Genomic DNA, 19,237 nt, shown 5'->3' on the forward strand with positions numbered 1-19,237 from the left:
TCCCTTGTTCCCCCTGCGCCCTTCACGAATAATAACAAGAATAGTAGCAGCAACAGCACTATTCTAAGCTCTTTTATATGCTGCGTTATAAATCTCCTGACAACCTTAAGTCCTACCGTTGTGTTTCTTTTCACAGATCAGGAAACTGTAAGGTTCCAAGAAATGAAATAACTCATCCAAACACACACAGCTGGTGAGAAATTAAATAGACCTTTTGGGCTCTGAAACTGGAACTTGAATGCAAGTCCATCCAAAAGTTCAGAGCCTGAACTTTGAGCTGAAATGACAAACAACGAGTAGCCAGTGTAACAGGAGCGAGAGGGCTCAAACTGGAACCAAATGACTCTCTCCTGTATAATCTGGGGCAAACAACGCAACTTCTTACTCATAGATTCCACCACATTCTCTGTCTATGCCCAGCTCTCCTGCCTAATAGCACCCCTTATCTGAGCATATGCCTCTCTCTGAATACCTAAAATTTACCTTAGATCCTCAAAGCTCCACTTCCAGCTAACTATCCTTTAGAAAACTTGTTAGTAAATGAATACATGAGTACTAGCCTTGTTGGAGTTGCATGTTTTGTAAAGCAGCTTTCAAAACCACAATATCTTAAATGAAAATGAAATTTTAGATACTGAAAAGAATGAGTGAAAAACCCAATGGTCAAGGGAAATCTTCCTAGTACCTTTCAATTATGACATCTCGTAGACCAGTGATCCTTAAACTACTATCATAGGAAGACCTGAGCATTTATCCAAATGCAGATTCTGATTCCACCACAGGTCTGCAACGGAGCCTGAGAGTCTATAGTTCCAGCAAGTGCCCAGGTGATACTGATACTGCTGATCACCAGACCAAACTTCCAAATCACCCATTTCTTTTAGAGTTGAGTCCATTTTCTCTCATCTTTGATCCTTTTCTTGTTTTTCTTTGCTAAATAGCAAATTTGGGGAACAGTAAGATCTGATTTTTAGTTTCCTCTTTGTCTGACCCAAGAGGATATTCCTTACTTCCTTCCAAGTTCTGCACTTATGAAGATGTATTATATTTAGCTAAATATATCTAAGGAGTTTTAGGATTGCCCAAATGCACGATTGTTTTTCTAGTTAAAATAAAAAAAAATAATAAATTACTTTCTTAAAAAAGCTAAAACAGTACTTTAAAAGAATCAGGAATAATATAAGGAAAGGAAGAATATTGAGAATTAAGAATTCTGCTTCCTTTTTTCAAACTTGTTTTTATTCTCAAAAAGCTGGCCTATTTGAAACATAAAGTGCAACCTGTCACTACAGACAAATGCTTTCTATGAAAGCCTTCTCCAGTTATCAAGAGCTATTCAAAAGTGGTATCAGTACAGTAAATTATCACATCTATTTGTAGTTTTAACAAAGACTACTGGTTCTTAAACTTTTCAGGGGTTAAGAAATGTGAAACAAGCTTTGTGGTCAAAACAAGCTTGCATCTTTTAAATTTATTTTTTAATAAATATGATTTTAAAAACTCATGAATTTTAAACTGAAGGTAGCTCATTTTACTTTTACTAAACTACAAATGAAAAATGCTTATTGCTATCAGTCATACAACAATGGATTTTGTTTATGTCTTTTACCATATTCAAGTAAACTAAGGAATGCAAGATTGAAATCTGTTTTGTAAGACTATTTCTAGTGAAATTTTAAATAATAGTTTTCTTTTTATTTTCTTTGTATTTAATTGGAAGGCAGCCGAATCAAAATGTGTTTTTCTTCATAATTACTTTTAAAAAATTCTCCATATAGCTTCCAGTTCCTTGCCATTTAAAGTTTGGTCCGGGAGTCTGTTAGAATTGAAAATCTCAGGCCCACTTGAGAACCACTCAATGAGAATCCCTATATTAAGAGTATTACCAGGTAATTCAAATGCACATTTATGCTTTCTTAATGCATAAATGAAAAGAATTAATGCATAATGCATTATTAATGCATATTAATGCATAATGAAAACAATGGAAGTCAGTAACAAATTTTTAAAGTTACAACCATAAAAGCATAATTCTATATTAAAGACAGATGCTACCAGTTTTTCTCAACACATCAGCATTGAGAATTTTCAACCCAAAGCATATCCTACTAAGGTAAATTTTACTGTAAAGGACCACTGACCACTCAGCATTCCTTTACAATACTGTTTACCATGTGACATTGAATATATATATGTTACTATATATTTGGGGGGCTGTGCTGCCCCTCGCTGCTCCTCCAGGTGTGGTGTGGTGGGAGGGGGCTACTCTCCAGCTGTGATGACAGGCTTCTCACTGCAGTGACCCTTCTCGAGTAGCAGGGCTCGGGCTCCAGAGAGCACAGGCCCAAGTACTTGGGGCACATAGGCTTAGACGTCCCACTGGACGAGGAATCTTCCCAGACCAGGGATCGAACCCGTGTCCCCTACATTGGCAGCTGGACTCTTGACCGCTAGACCACTAGGGAAGTCCTGTATCGTATATTTGAGAAGTTGCTAAAAGTAGATCTTAAATGTTCTCACTATTAAAAGAAATAGTGTGTGAGGTGACGGGTGTGTTAACTAACTTTATGGTGGTAATCATCTCAAAATCATCTCAAAATGGTATATACATATACCATTACACTGTACACCTTTGCATTCAATAAGGCTGGGGAAAGACTTTGTTAGGATTTTTTTAATTTATGTTTTAAATTTATATACTAACTCAGGAAGTTACTTTTATATTAACTTTAGAAGGCTTCCCTGGTGGCTCAGATGGTAAAGTATCTGCCTACAATGAAGGAGACCCAGGTTCAATTCCTGGGTCGGGAAGATCCCCTGAATAAGGGAATGGCAACCCACTCCAGCATTCTTGCCTGGGAAGTCCCCTGGACAGAAGAACCTGGCGGGCTGCAGTCCACAGGTTGAACTACATCCATGGTGAAAGAGCTGGACACATATGAGCAGCTGACAACTTCGCCTGACTTTTCACTTGAGAAAAGTTGATGACTTAATGGTTTTGAAACTTTCTTCTGAAGTCATGGTACGCCAGTCCACTTCTTCAAGTCTTTTATGCTTATTGGTTAAGTTTTAACATTTATTTTATACATTTCTTACATGTTTCCTGCTGTTTACTCCTAACATATTATCTTTTTTTCTTCTTATAAATGGAGTATTTTCTTCCATTATATTCTATATCAGTCATTTGTTTCTAGGAAACTATTAATTTCTGTGTATTGATATAAATCCAGCCACCTAGTTGAATTACTTTATTATTTGTAGTAGTCTTAAAAGTTCAGTACTTCCCGGGTGGTCAAGGGAAGGTGATTAAGAATCCACCTTACAATACCAGGGACGCAGGTTCAATCCCTGGTTCGGGAACTCAGATCCTACATGCTACAGAGCAACCAAGCCCATGCACCATACCTAGAGACTCTGTGACCCTCAGTGAAAGATTGATGCCGTCTGCTGCAACTAAGATCTGACAGAGCCAAATAAATAAATAAACATTTTTAAAATTTTTGATTGCCATGATTTACTGGTTTATAATTATGTCTTCTATGATGGGGTAATTTTACTTGCTCTTTTCAATTTTACTTCTCTTGTCAGAACATTTTGGCTGGCTGGCCAAGATGACAGAGTAGGAAGACCCTGAATTCACGTACTTTCAGGGGCATACCAAAATTAGAACAATTTACAGAGCAACTATAGATGAGAAAGGCTGTAATCTAGCAGAAAAGATGGTCTACTCCTAAAGACATAAAGAAGGAACCACAAGGAGATGGGTAGAGATGCACTGTGGTCAAGACTCGAGACCCCTGGGCAGGTGACCGACAACTGCGAGGTTCTGACAGCTGCAGAGGTTCTCCCTGGGGGGCAAGGGTTTCCAGTCCCACATCAGGCTGCAACCCAGGGGTCCCACACTGAGAAGATGAGCCCCCAGAACGTCTGGCTCTGAAGGCCAGAGGGCTTATTTTCAGGAGAGCCAGAGGATTGTAGGAAAGAGAGACTCCGTTCTTAAAGCAGGCGCACAAAATCTCAACACCCCAGGACCCGGAGCAGAAGCAGTGACCTGAAAGGAGCCCGGGTCAGACCCCCTTGCTGACCTCGGAGAGTCTCCCAGCGTCAGGAGCAGCTGAAGCTCGCCCCGGTGACAGCCACTTTGGGAGTTCCCTTCTACCCGGAGGCCTCTGGGGCTGGCAAGCGCCATTTTGGACTCCTCCCTCTAGCTTACCCAAACTGGGACCCAGCCCCACCCACAGGTACAGTAAACACCAGTACATACTAGGATGCCTCAGGCCAGGCGACTGGCTGAGCAGGACCACAGCTCCACCCAGCAGCAGGCAGGCGGCCTAAAGGAACCCTTGAGTCCACACTCTCCCTGGGCACAGCCTGGTCCCTCAGAGGGCTCAGGACTCAACCCCACACGCAAGGGTACGGGCAAAGCCCAGGCTCCCGGCAGCCAGCGACTGCAGGCCTCTGTCCACCACCAAAGGACCAGCCTCACGCACCAGGGGCCCTGAGCCCCGGAAACCCCTGGACCTCAGCTCTGCCCACTAGCAGGACAGTGCCAGTTCCAAGACACTTTGGACCTTCAACCAGCTGCCCTGGGATCCAGCCCACTCATCTGTAGGCCAGCGCCCGCTTTAGGACACCCCAGAGCACACAGTCAGCCGCGTCAGGAAATGAGCCCACCCACCCACCAGCGGTCTAACGCTAGATCTGGCCCCACAGCCACTAACTTCAGAACCAGTTTTCACCCCCAGTGGGACAGCACTGGCCCTGGCACCTCCTGCGGCTCTTCAGCCAGCCACCCCAGGACCCAGCCCACCAACCAGTAGCCAGCAGCTCCACATAAGCCAGGGCCGGGCAACCAACTAGACCAGGGGCCGCTCATGCCTACCAGAGCCGAGCATTTACTGCAAAGGCAAGTCCACTACAGAAGACAAAACTATACATGCGTAAGAAAGCAAGCCACTCAGGAAGTTATAAAGTACTTGGTTGTGATTTCTTAACGCATATGAGCTTCCTTCCGTTTTCCTGGCGGCTCAGCTGTGAAGAATCCACCTGCAATGCAGGAGATGCTGGAGAAGGGAGTTTGATCCCTGGGATGGAAAGATCCCCTGGAGAAAGGCATGGCAACCCACTCCAGCGTTCTTGCTTGGAGAATCCCGTGGACGGAGAAGCCTGGCGGGGTACAGTCCACAGGTGGCAAAGAGTTGAACACGACTGAAGTGACTTAGCATGCACACATGACCTTTGAGATTCTCTGCCCTAGGTTGGTCTCTGGAAGCAGAGCCTGAGACAGGGGTTGGGATGTGTGCCAGTTACCGAGGGAGCACTCTTCAAGAAAACCTGGGACGTCTCTGGTGGCGCAGTGTATCATAATCTGCCTACCAATGCAGGGGACATGGGTTTGATTCCTGATCCAAGAAGATTCCTCATGCTGTGAAGCAATGAAGCTGGTGAGCTACAGCTCCTGAGCCTATGTGATCCAAATACTGAAGCCTGTGAGCCTAGAACTTGAGCTTCAAGAGAAGCCACCGCAATGAGAAGCCTGCTCAATGCAACGGGCACCACCACGCAGAGGAACCTCCACTCGCAGCAGCTAGAGAAACCTGAAGGTGTTAGGCACTTAGTCGTCTCTGACGCTTTGTGACCCATGGACTGTAGCCCTCCAGGCTCCTCTGTCCATGGGATTCTCCAGGCAAGAATACGGAGTGGGTTGCCATTCCCTTCTCTGGGGGATCTTCCCAACTCAGGGATTGAACCTGGGTCTCCTGCATTGTAGGCAGATTCTTTACTGTCTAGACCACCAGGGAAGTGCAATTAGAGAAAACTCCATGCAAAGCCACAAAGACTCAGAGCAGCCAAAGATAAATCAATAAATAAAAAGAAAAGAAAACCTTAGTAAGCAAAAGAATTAAGCAGGATTGGGAAAAAGGAAAGAACTAAGGAAGAATGTAATCTCAGTTAAAGTCCAGCTATGGCCTGTTCTGCAGGGATCCTTTGCAGAATTTTCACCCCTTGATGTAAGACAGTGGGCTACAAAATGACTTCTGAGGTCAATTATTGAAGGGAGTGCGTAGCTTTCCTGGCAAGACAGCGCACATCAACTGAGGGCAGTTCTTTGGAAAACATGGTGTAGCTATAAGCCTTTAGCAGTTAACAGTAACTGCAGCTGGAGGGGGTGAGGGTGGGTAAGCAAGACACCAAAACAGTGGTAAAACTACGTCCTGTCTTAATATTCTTTCAATCGAAATGTTGAAAGCATAAGACGATATCATCACGTTGCAACACGAAAAATATGAGGCAAAATAATCAGTTTGTGGATGAAATCCTTTACCCTTCTTAAGTTTTCTGTTTTCTCAAGTTTCTTACAATTGGAACTCAGGCTGGGAATCAGAATAGACTTAATCGAGAGTTAAATTTGCTGAGCACCTATCATGTGACTGACATTATGCTAAGTGCTGTTAAGAGTAAAAAGAAATGTAAGATAGGGATTCTGTCCTAGATTGGGAGGAATTTCAGGAAGAGAACAGGATTTATGTATATGAAAAAATGATCAGACATAATAACATTAAACAAGGTGTATAATACTGTGGATTTCAAAGGAGAGTCAGGATTAAGCTCCAGTAAAATGCTTACTCTATACACTTGAGTAATAGTGCTTAATATGTTTGCTCATTTTTTTGAGAGGGGTTTGAAATATTTTCCACCAACACTAAGGGAAGTTGAAGGAGATAACAATGGTAAATTGTTCTAAACAACATAAGGGCAAGGACTAAAAGAAATAACCAACTGTATTGTGTTGTTATTGGGCAGATCCCATTATGCAGGGAAGGGAAAACCACAGTCATTTGCCTACACATTCATCTCCCTGGTGCAAGTGGGTATTGTTCTGTACCCCGTGGCAGGATTAGAAATACCCTGGGGAGCAAGTACACAAAGTTGTTATGGAAACCAGAATGCTTCAGCTCAGAGTTATTTACAGAGAACTTCCAGGATGGTCACATTCAAGAAGATCAACGCTGTTTTGCTTTACTCTGTGCCAAAGCATCCCAATCAAATATCTCTTTCAAAGGGTCATTTGATCAGTTGTACTTGGGCAAATTTGGATTCAAGGGTCAGTGGATGGTGGTCACATCACAAATTAGAATTCATGTGACATTTTCGTGTTACATGCTTGACACCTGTTCACACTTGCCTCAACCATTGTCAAGCATGCTGGTTTCCGTAATAGAGGACTGTTGACTAATGCCGTCGGCAGAGATACATTTCCTCCACCGGAGCTGCGGCCAGCGTCACCTGGGACGGTGGTACTGCACGGCTGCACGCGCCACGTTCTCTCAGCTCGCCTCTAAGGCTGGCAGTAAGAGTGGCCCCGGCCGTCGTGTTTAACTGTGAATTGGGATTCTCCCAGCTATACAGTAGAATTGGGGAAAAGCTTCTTCTTTTGAGAAAATGAGAATTTTCATAGCCTTTGAGGGATCTTTTGAACCATTTGATGTTTCAGCAGATGAAACTGTGGAGGCTGTCAAGCTGATGATAAAGGTACGTACTTTGTCCCTGAGCCACTAAGATGTGTATTAATTTTAACTATGCAGTGAAGTTTAAACTGTATGTGGGGCAAAGATAATATTGGGTACATTTTTAGCAAACAGGGAAGTAAAACTACTTGAAAATATCATTGTTTGCTTACATAATCATTTGTTGGATGATGTTAACTGTAAATATGTTAGACAGGAAAATTCTCAGGGGAAAAAAAAGTTTAACTTCTCTTTATAAGATTCATAAGTTTGTGCATTGGCCAGATAGTATTACTGCAATTCTTCACAAAAGGAGAAAAACAAAATACTAACTCTAGGCTGGGCAAGTAGAACAGGCCAGTTATCAGACAATGGCTTGTGTGTTGAGCAAGCAACTATAAAGAACCAAAGGACTTGGGATGTGGAGGGGACTCTGGGGCTACAGTCTCATTTTGCATCCAGGAATAACTGCAGTTCAGAGAGGCTGACCATTTAACCTGGATCACAGAGCCAGAATAAGAAATAATTTGGGTGCAGTACTTTTCCTAAAAGTTTCTTCTCAATACTCACTCTAAAATGGGAAATTAAGACAAATATTTAGGAATTGACCATCAAATGGTATTTAACTGGACATGATTTATTCCCATTTGCTGAGGAGCATTTATTGAATCATAGTTATATTATATTTAGTAATTACTATGATCTCTAAAATCTAGATCTTCTAGCATAGAGGCTCTTAACCTTTGTGTGTCATGGATCCCTTAGGCAGTCTGGTGAAGCCTATGGACTCCTTCTTACATGCATTAAATAAAATGCATATCCACAAAAAGGAAACCAGTTGTATTGGAATACAATTTTCAAAAATTAGAAAACAAATCGGTGGCACGTGGGTTTCCTTATTAACACAGCAACAAGCGTTTGCAGTGCGTCTCATAACTATTACAGTTTCAAAGGAGACCAGTATAAATATTTTGAGATATCTGCAGCAACTATAATGATGTATGAAGCTATCTGTGATTTCTATTGGTGACAAAGTCACAGGAACAGGCAATTATGGCTACTTTAGTTTGTCGCCTATATACATAAGGAAAATTCCAATTTCATTTGGAGTTAAAAACCAAATACAGTTTTTCCTATCTAAATTCCATCCATAAACTTTTGGGAATGTCTAAAGACCCCAGGTTAAGAACCCCTGTCTAAGACTTCTTCCTTCTCTCCCAAACAATTTTATAATATTCAGTGGAAAATGTAAAAGAAAAGAAATTACATGGCTGGTCTAGTAATGTAGAGATGTGCTGTCTTCATAATATGCTATTGATTTTAAAGGATTATTTCCACATTCCTCTCTCTGAAGATGAACAAGGCAGGAGGTATCTGGAGCTGACATATGCTGGAGCAGCTCTAAAGGACAGCTGGAGTCTTGCTGACATTGGAATATCATTTTGTTCAACTCTCAAATGCTTTGTTAAGGTATGATGGATGAACAGAGTAACATTTGTCTAAGATATCTACCTCATGTTCGATAAACTTATGGATAATTCAACCAAAGTGATTTCATAACTTAGGAAGAGGTTTTCTCTTCTTGCTTTCCCCTCTTTTTCACTTGTAAAACCAGTCTTAGGCAAAAATCCATGCAGGAAGGGGAAACAAGGCATGGAGACTGGATGAAGTCCCCTCACTGGCTCCTTTTCCCCTTCCCTCCTCTTTCCCACTAAGTTGCCTGCCCCAAAATAGTCATCACAGAGCAACCCGTAAACCAATATGGGAGCAAGACTGAGGCGCAGATCTGAAATACTGATGTGAGAGAAAGAGGGTTAAGTCAGTTCTTTGGGCTTACAACAGATGATGGGAATGAGGAGAGGGAAGAAATTCTCCATAACAATAAAAATGAAGGGGCAGTTTCTACACTCAAATCCATCAGCACAGCCATGCATGAATTAGCTGTAATACAAACGGAGACAGCATTTTCCATTTAGACTGTCTGTAATCAGTGGTGCTTAATTTGGGATCTGTGGCTGGGCTTTAAGAACAAAACCCTAGAGTGGCAAAATATGCAAAACTATGTACATGGAGACTTTTTTGGGTGAAGGATCCTCAACTTTTAACAATTTATCAAAGAGACAAGCAATATAAGAATTGTTCTCTAGGATAGAAATAGTGTTCAGTACTAGTTCTCTACTCCATATGAAACACCAACCTCAAGGAACACAGTAAAGTACATATTCTGTGCTAAATGGGGCACTAATTTTTTCATATTTAGCATTTAGAAAATGTTACTGGCAGCTAAAGCTAACTCTTTTTGTTTGCATGTATTTTACTGATAGACGAAGTGGGAAGTCTACTTTTAAAAGGAATATTCTAAAACATCTACTATTATGTAGTAAAGATAAGTCACAGAAAAATAAACATTGTTTGATCCCCATCTAGGTAAATAAAAAGGCCACGTTTTTATATGTGTTTTTAATATCTTACAAGCATTTGTTCATGTATTTTTAAAGTTTCTTTTCCATTGCCACCACATTTGTTTATAATAGTATATAATTTTTATGCATACAATATTATATTTCTACTTCCACAAACTCTATAGCATGCTTGTCGCTAGAAATTTAGTTTCCATTCATCTCTGAACCACTGATCCCCTTTACCCATGTCTCACTCCTTTACCTTCACTTCTTCCTGTTTGCTAACCACTACTCTGTTCACTGAATCTACTTTTTGGTTTGATTTGTTCATTTTTTTGGTGTTGCTAGTTTGCTTTTTATATTCCACGTGGACTGAAATCATATGATATTTGTCTTTCTCCATCTGTCTGACTTTACGTAGCATAAAATCCTCTGGGTCTCTCATGTTGTAAATGGCAGGATTTAATCATTTTATGGCTAAGCAGTTCCATTGTACACCCAACCACACACACATATGTATATATATACACACCACATCTTCTTTATGCATTCTTTTGTTGATGGGCATTTCGGTTGCTTCCACATCTTGGCTATGGTAGATGATGCTGTGATGAACACAGGCGGGGGTACATGTATCTTTCTGAATTGCTGTTTTGCTGTGCATGAGCTTTTTAGGTCGATAGTTTGATGTCGTACTGTTTTCCTTTTGTTTCCCTTGCCTGAGGAGACATACCTAGAAAGACATTGCTAAGACTAATGTCAAAGCGCATACCGCCTATGTTCTCTTCTGTCACATTTTATGGCTTCAGGTCCTACATTTAAGTCTTTAGTCTATTTTGAGTTGTCTTTTGTGCATGGTAGGAGATATTGACCTAGTTTCTTTCCTTTTTCTTTCTTTTTTTTTTGCATGCGGTTTTCCAGTTTTCTCAACATTTATTGAAGAGGCCATCCTTTCTCCATTTTATAGTCTTGGCTCCTTTCATGTAAATTAATTGTCCATATATGTGTGGGTTTATTTTGGAGCTCTCAATTCTATTCCATGAGTCTGTTTTTGCCAATACCATGCCATTTTTTTAATATTGCTTTGTAATATAGTTTGAAACCAGAATGTGTGATATCTTCAACTTTTTTGTTATTTTGTCTCAAAACTGCTCTGGCTATTCAGTATCTTCTGCGGTTCCATATAAACTTTAGGATTTTTTTTGTTGTTGTTCTAGTTCTGTGAGAAATGCCTTGGGACCTCGATGGAGATTGCACTGACTCTGCAGACTGTTTTAGTTATTATGAACATTTTAATAATGTTGACTCTCCTTTTCTAAATACTTAAGTGTGTATTATTAAGCAAGAACAACATTCTCTTGCAAAACCATGGTCATACTCAACCCAGGATTTTCAACATTGCTGAGATATAATTATATAACACAAGAACTGGCAAAGCTTTGTTTTTTTTTTTTTTCTTTGCAGAAGGTTAGATAGTAAATATTTTAGGATTTGTAGGCCATATACTCTCTCTCTCACAACCAGTCGACTTTTTAAAAAACTTTATTGGAGTACAGTAGATTTACAATGTTGTGTTAGTTTCAGGGGTCCAATCATGTTGATTCTTAGAATTAATGGAGTATCTTTCCATTTCTTTGTGCTGTCTTCAGTTTCATTCAACAATGTTTTAGAGTTTTCAGTGTACTAGTCTTTCACCTCTGTGGTTAAATTTGTTCCTAGGTATTTTATCCTCTTCATTGTGATTATAAATGGGATTGCTTTCTTAATTTCTCTTTCATTGTTAGCATTTAGAAATGCAACAGATTTCTTGTGTTTTCTTTGTTCTTTTTTTTTTCCTCCTTTGGATGGTAATTGTTCTGTTGGTTTCTGCCATACAACAACATGAATCAACCATAAGTATATATATATATATATATATCCCCTCCCTCTTGAAGGCTAAGGAGAGGGTGGAATGAATTGGGAGAGTAACATTTTGATATTTACTTACTTATTTGGCATTACACAGAGACATTACTTTGCCAACAAAGGTCCGTCTATTCAAGGTTATGGTTTTTCCAGTAGTCATGTATGGATGTGAGACTTGGACTAGAAAGAAAGCTGAGCGTGAAGAATAGATGCTTTTGAACTGTGGTGTTGGAGAAGACTCTTGAGAGTTCCTTGGACTGCAAGGTGATCCAACCAGTCCATCCTAAAGGAGACCAGTCCTGGGTGTTTATTGGAAGGACTGATGTTGAAGCTGAAACTCCAGTACTTTGGCCACCTGATGCAAAGAGCTGACTCATTTGAAAAGACCCTGATGCTCGGAAAGATTGAGGGCAGGAGGAGAAGGGGACAACAGAGGATGAGATGGTTGGATGGCATCACCAAGTCAATGGACGTGAGTTTAAGTAAGCTCCGGGAATTGGTGATGAATAGGGAGGCCTGGCATGCTGCAGTCCATGGGGCTGCAAAGAGCTGGACATGACTGAGCGACTGGACTGAACTGACTTATTTGGCTGCATTGGGTCTTTAGTTGTGGCACAGGGGATCTTCACTGTGGCGTTTGGGTTCTCTTTTCGTGGCATGTGAGCTTAGTTGCCCCAAGGCATGTTGGATCTTAGCTCCCCAACTAGGGATCGAACTTGCATCCCCTGCATTGCAAAGTGGATTCTTAACCACGGGACCACCAAGGAAGTCTCTAGAATTGCAACAGAGTTTTGAAAGTTGATTTTGTACTCTGCAACTTTATTATTTCAAATAGTTTTCTTTGTAGGCTTTTCTCTATATAAAATCAAGTCACCCATAAATTGTGACAGCTTTACATCTTCCTTTCCAATTTGAATGCCTTTCATCTCTCTCTCTCTCTTTTTTGTTTAATTGCTCTGACTAGAGCTTCCAATACGCTGCATAAGAGTGGTAAGAGTGGGCATCCTTTTCTTGTTTCTGATTTTAGAGGTACTGTTTTCATGCTCTTGAAAGATGCCTAATTATCAAAAAAGAAAAACAATTTTTTCTGCTTTTCTCCCTCTAATATTCAGAAAATTGTAGTATAATACATTTTTAAGCATATTAAATTCCATGTTATTTCTTAAATGTCTTTCATGTCTTTAAATATGTATATACATAATGTGTTTTTGTTACTATATAGTATAAACTAAGTTTATAGTATAAACTATATACTATAAACTATAGTATACTATAAACTATATAGTATCAACTTTCACTTAGCTAAGCACTGACTTTATTTTCATTACTTAAAATTTTTATTTATTTTTGACCAGGTAGTAAATTCACATGGTGCTTAACTCAAATGCTACAGAAGGATAAACAATAAAAAGTCTCTCTCCTACCTCTGGCCCCTAGTTTCCCTCCCCAAAGCAACCTATGTTCATAGTTTTACTTACAAGAATATTTCATAACTTCTGCCGATTAAGCATCATCCATCACAGTGATACAAGCTGCCTTTGCACTGAACTCTAAACTTTCCCTAAAGTTCTAAACTACTAACGACAAGAATCAAATGTAGACGTACAAGACTCTTACAGAGAATCCAGGAAGAATAGGATTACAAGTCACAGGACTGGCCAACATGAAGGGTTTAGTTAAAAACTCTCAAGTTCCACAGATTCTTAACGATCTTTATTTTCTCCTTCTCTGGCAGAATTATATTTATAGAGAATTTCCCCTGTGGCTCAGCAGTAAAGAATTTGCCTGCAATGCAGGTTTGATCCCTGGGTCAGGAAGATCCCCTGGAGGAGGGCATGGCAACCCACTCCAGCATTCTTGCCTGGAGACTCCCATGGACAGAGGAGCCTGGTGGGCTGCAGTCTATACGGTTGCAAAGAGTCAGACGTGACCGAGCAACTGAGCATGCACGTGTGCACGAAATAGATCTATGTGTTTTCTTTACTGACAACTAAGACACTTTGTATGTACCTCTTACCATGGTGCCTTGGTTTGCTTGTAAAGTGGAAAATCTAATTTTACATTTGTCAATAATGGCTTGTTTATGGAATTGCTTATTTAACACATCTGACTTTCCTGGGCATAACTACCAGTGTTTCAACGTTCAGAACAGTCAGGGAGGGGTATCATATAGATAAATGCCTTTTTTAAATAGATAAGGTGAGTCAGCAAGTTGCTGTTAATCAACAGTTACCTGCTCCTTCTCTGTAAAACCAATATGAAGAAGCATCACCAATTGGTATGGTTCTCAGTAGAACTTAAAATGTTGTTCAGTTGCTAAGTCATGTCCAATTCCTTGTGACCTATGGACTACAGCACACCAGGTTTCCCTATCCTTCACTAATATGGGTTAGTGAACTTAAAATGGGTTTCCCACAAAAACAAAGCTTATAAAACGGTGAAAATACAGAGTTAAAATAGTGCAGTGAGAACTGTGTTCCAGACGTGTTATGAATCATTTATTCAACACACATTTATGGACAGTCCAGTCTGTACTGGGCACTATTCTAGGCACTGGGGGACCACAATGAGCAAAACTCAAGCAATAGTTCCCAAAACACCACAGGTTAGAACAAAGCAGGCAAATATTTATTCATACTCTGAAAACCACCTTTTAAACTTATTTTTCTAACTTCACATAGTAGTTAGTTAGTTGTTAAGGGTGATTTGGGGCTTTGCTGTTTTGTTTGTACATTCTGCATTTAATTCTAAATATAAATGAAAACCCAGATCAAGGGCTAATTTTAGGGAAATCAGAGTAATCATAAAAGAAACAAGAAATAACTATTACATAAAATATAACTTTTCTCTCTTCCTCACTATCTCTTTATTCAGATTTCATAGGCATTTCCTCCTGGCTGTAAGTAGCATATGGATTAGGAGCCTTAATGGAGCCAGGGGCAAACAGGAGCATGAAGAAAGACCAAGGGTGACTCCTGCGTCCTTTCAGTGTTTACTGAGGGAGTTTGTGAGGGGCTGCTGAGGAAGCTGGTTCTAAGCACTTAAAGTTCAGCGAGCCGCTCTGCCTGCAGATTAGTTCAGCAGGAGAGAGCTGAACTGCTCCCAGCGATCTGAGTCCCTGAAATGGGCCTCAGACAAGAGCGCCACAGCCCCAGTGATCACCAGTAACACTGCTCCTTCAAGGCTCTTTCAGATATCTGCATGCTGCTCACACTGTGGCAATGCATTATCTGGGAGGGGCACGACGAATTTCACGTATCATAAACCAGAGGCAGGGAGCGGTCCCTGCAGAAACCAGGACGAATCTCATAGGTAGAAGGGGAGGCGAGCAGGAGCTGGGCCAGGGAGCAGGGACCGGCTGGAGCAGCCACCTGAGGAACCCGGAGGCCAGGCCAGCTTCTCAGTTCTGCTCACGGCCCTCGAAACCGGTTACTGGGACCCGGGGCGGCAGCTCCGTGAGCTGACATCTGCTGTGGCCGCATCATGCTAAAGAAAAACAAGATCTTCCTGAATCCCCTGAAGAGAAAGGAAAGCCAGTCTCTTTTCTGTTGTTGTGGTTGTAAAAGGGAAGTTTTAGTAACCTTTCCTTCCCACCCTTTCCGCACTGGCCCCTTCTGCTACATTTGTAGTTCTGATCTGATTGATTTAAGGGTTTTAACAGATTAACATTTTCCTAAAGGTTCCTTCTCAACTCTCAGATATCTGAGTTCCAGCTCAGATTCCCAATCAAAAGGAGCAGAGGAAACTTTTGTCACTTTTATTTAGTGAAAAGTGAAAGTGAAGTCGCTTAGTCATATGGACTCTTTTAGACCCCATGGTATGTAGCCTGCCAGGCTCCTCCGTCCATGGGGTTTTCCAGGCAAGAGTACTGCAGTGGGTTTTGCCATTTTCTTCTCCAGGGGATCTTCCCAAGTACTTCCCTTTATAAAACAGTAAAAATAAATACATGAAGTTGTTTTAAACAACAACGAAAAAAAGTCAAACCATTCAGAAGAGGAAGAGCATAAAATGATAAGCAAAATTCTCCTCCTACCCCGAGCTCAGTCCCACTGCCCAGAGACAACCTCCTAGAAAGAATTTTTTTAATTGGCTGAGGTTTAGAATCCACAGTATTTCCATATTAAAGTACATCATGATGGAGGAACTGTTACTAAACAAACACCTCCAGAAGCAGCGCGTGGGTATATGTGGTCACCACTCCTCTCGGGCATCTGGGTCCACAGGTAAGAAGTAAGAAGGGACTCAAAGCCCCGCCAAGTCTCCTTCACTTGTCTCAAGGCCATGCTAAGTCGTTTCTTTGCGACCCCGTGGACTGTAGCCCACCAGGCTCCTCTATCCATGGGATTCTCCAGGCAAGAATACTGGAGATTGCTAAATCCTACTCCAGCAGGGCTCAGAAATGTCTTCAGACAGACGCGTGAGACTCAGACCAGAGGTCAAGGCGCCTCACTGGCTCTTGCTTGCAACCTTAGTACGCGGGCTGTAGAAGCTGGAGGGCTGAGAGCAGCACTCCGAGACGTTTGTGTCTCGTCCCAACCCCCAGACGAGACTGAGTCCTGAGCGTTCTCCTTCTCTCTTTCCTCAGGAGGAACAGAAGCCCACTGTCCGTGTGTTCAACGCGGTGACCCAGGAAACCGTGGCCATCACGGAGGGCATTTCCCTTCTCGGTAAAAGAGTGTCCGATCTGCGGACACTGGTCGCTCTGAGGTGTGGCGTGCCCGTGAGTGTCTTCTGTCTTCGGACCCCAGAGGGACTGGAGATGTATGACTGCAACCTGCTCAGGGATTACCAGACAGACCCCGGTACCCCCACGGCGTGGGACCACAGCTGCGACTCAGCCCGCGGGTTTTCTGATGCCAGATGCACGACGGGGGGGGGGGGGGTGTTTCTAAACTAAAACCTCTAGAGGTGCAGTGTGGATGTAAATTATCAATTTTATGTAAATTACCCCCTTCTTTGGGGGCTCCCCCTGGTGGCCCAGAGATAAAGAATCCACCTTCCAATGCAGGACACAGCTTCCATTCCTGCGCAAAGAACTAAGAGCCCCACATGTTTTGGGGCAACTAAGTCAGCCTGCTCACCACAACTAGAGAAGCCTGCACACCACACTGAAGGTCCAGCGCAGCGGAAAACAAAACAGACTCTCTTTGTTGTCTGGGTCTGCAGACCAAGAAATAAGAACCTTCTCAGTCTCAAGAGCGTCCCCAGTGGCTCAGCGGTAAAGAATCCGCCTGCAATGCAGGAGACGCAGGAAATGCAAGTTCAGTCCCTGGGTCGGGAAGAGCCCCTGGAGGAGGGCATGGCCACCCACCCCAGTATTCCTGAAGAACCCCGTGGACAGAGGAACCTGAGGGCTGCAATCCACGGGTCGCAAAGAGGCGGACATGACTGAGCATGCTCACACTACGCTACACAAGTGGGATTTGTCTTCAAGCAGCTTATGACTTAGTTACTTAATGAAACGACAAAGGAGAAATGAGAAAACCAGGTGACTGCCCTTCAGGCTTGTGCTGCTCAGGTCATGAGGAGACAATTTAGAGACTGAAGAGAGCTCAGAAATGGCCTGGTCCAACCTCTATTTTTTTTTTTGGTTGCACCATGTGGAATGCAGGATCTTATTTCCCCACGAAGGATCAAACCTGTCCCACCTGCAATGGAATTATGGAATCCTAATCATGGGACCACTGGGGAATTCCCCCAACCCCTAATTTTTTATAGATTTAAAGAAAACAAAAAGATTCTATATGCTTAAATTACTTGCTCAGGGTATGTCAAGGATAACACACTTTAAAATGATCCTCTAAAAAGGAGGTGCTGAAGCTGATGTAAGTAGAGAGAACAGGAGTCAGAAAATGATACAGACAGCTGTCAGAGTTGGGAGGAGAACAGGGACTCTGCATTGTCACAGATGATGAAGAAGAGACAGTTTGCTGGATGCTGGTAAAAGACCAAAGACAGTGTATGATTAAAAACCCTTTGATCTGGCTTAAAGGTCACTGGTGAGCTCAGAGAGAACAATTTCAATAAACCGGATGGAGACAGAAAGGTTGCAGGCATTAAGAAGAAGATAAGTAATAAGGGACAAAGGGCTTTTTCCATGATAGAATGTCTGAGAATTAACTTATCAAGCCTTGATCAAAGCTCAACATTTCCTAATGTTTGTGATTTTGTAATTTTATGACTTCAGCTTTAGTGACACATTATAGAGGTCCAATAGACACACACATGTGCACACACACACATATAACTTTTCTTGAATCAACCTATACAGGACAGAATGATGCCATTGGTACTTCTCACTGTGAACACCTCATGGCAGGTATTCACGGCCAGACTGAGCATATCACATCTGAGAGACTATTCCAAGAAAAGGGTCCTGTCAGCTCAGGCCTCGAAATCTAGGTGGGCTCCAGGGCCCCTCAGCCAGACGTTAGGCCACTTAGAGACCTACTGTGCCATTTTCATTCCTTTTATATATGAGAAAACTGAGGCTCAGAGAAGTGAAGTGACCTTGTTCAAGGTCACCTGGGTAATGAATGGTCATCTCACATTCAGGGTTGGGCTCTTTCCAACAAGGTCTACTGTCAACCCAGTGTCTTTACTGATACCTATTTCACTTGAGCTCTTTAAGTTCTGATCAGTGTTCTGTTTTGATTTCCATTAAGGGAAACCCAAGCCAGAGAGACATAGCTTTCACGTTCAGAAAGAAAAAGCCTAAATCAGACAGGCAAGTACTGTCCCCAGAGTATGTGTGAGGAATCCAGGAACTTGGGACACAGGAACCACACAGGGAGAGGCTGGAGACATTCCCTGGAATGGGCCCTGTTGCTTGCGCGTGCTTTCCTGCATGGCTTAGGCATGGTAGATGGGTTTGGAAGTAGAGAGTGGGTGGAGCCAGGTTTTGAAAATATATACAATTTGGGGAATCCATTTTAAAAAATTAAGAGTAAAGAATTAGACAGTTTCATGCAGGAAGAGTCCTTGAAGTTTAAGTCTCATTAGCTTTACCTTTGGCTATAAATTTTAGTTGCAGTTTCTGGAGCAACATAGCACTTTAAAAATAAGTTGCTATTTTCTAACAGAATTCCTAAGCTTATGAAGGAATTTAATGTGTGACAAAGGAGGCATTACAGATCAATTGGGATGGAAGGATTATCTAATAAATGGTGCTTATTAACTCACCTAGAAATTTGCTAGACATTCAAAAGTTAAGCATTAAGGGAAAAACCATCCATTGTCACCTATGATCTTTGAGAAATTAGAACTGCTTTACTGCAAAAAACTGAAATTGATAGATAAAACACCTGTAACATTTGTTCACGTAAAATACTCTGTTGGTGAGGGTCCTGGAACAGGCTGGTAAGTCTGGATTAGCAGTCGGGAAGATGGAAGAAGACAGAAGGTGAACCTTAGGGGGATCCA

The 19,237-nt window shown here is 41.8% G+C and overlaps 1 protein-coding gene and 1 long non-coding RNA gene across 2 annotated transcripts in view; one reads left to right on the top strand and one right to left on the bottom strand.

Annotated features, from left to right (window-relative positions):
- Positions 1 to 19,237, bottom strand: part of LOC110149123 (uncharacterized) — a 50,272-nt gene that overhangs the window by 7,870 nt on the left and 23,165 nt on the right. The window lies entirely within an intron of this gene.
- The window catches only part of ANKUB1 (ankyrin repeat and ubiquitin domain containing 1), a 30,664-nt gene continuing 18,285 nt past the window's right edge, over positions 6,859 to 19,237 (top strand). The window contains exons 1-3 of the mRNA XM_020911439.2: positions 6,859 to 7,533; positions 8,835 to 8,978; positions 16,401 to 16,617. Coding sequence (XP_020767098.2) covers positions 7,444 to 7,533; positions 8,835 to 8,978; positions 16,401 to 16,617 — 451 coding nt within the window. The 5' untranslated portion in view covers positions 6,859 to 7,443. The remainder of the gene's footprint in view (positions 7,534 to 8,834; positions 8,979 to 16,400; positions 16,618 to 19,237) is intronic.

The sequence above is a fragment of the Odocoileus virginianus genome, chromosome 4, assembly GCF_023699985.2.
Source record: "Odocoileus virginianus isolate 20LAN1187 ecotype Illinois chromosome 4, Ovbor_1.2, whole genome shotgun sequence".
NCBI classification, from domain to species: Eukaryota; Metazoa; Chordata; class Mammalia; order Artiodactyla; family Cervidae; genus Odocoileus; species Odocoileus virginianus.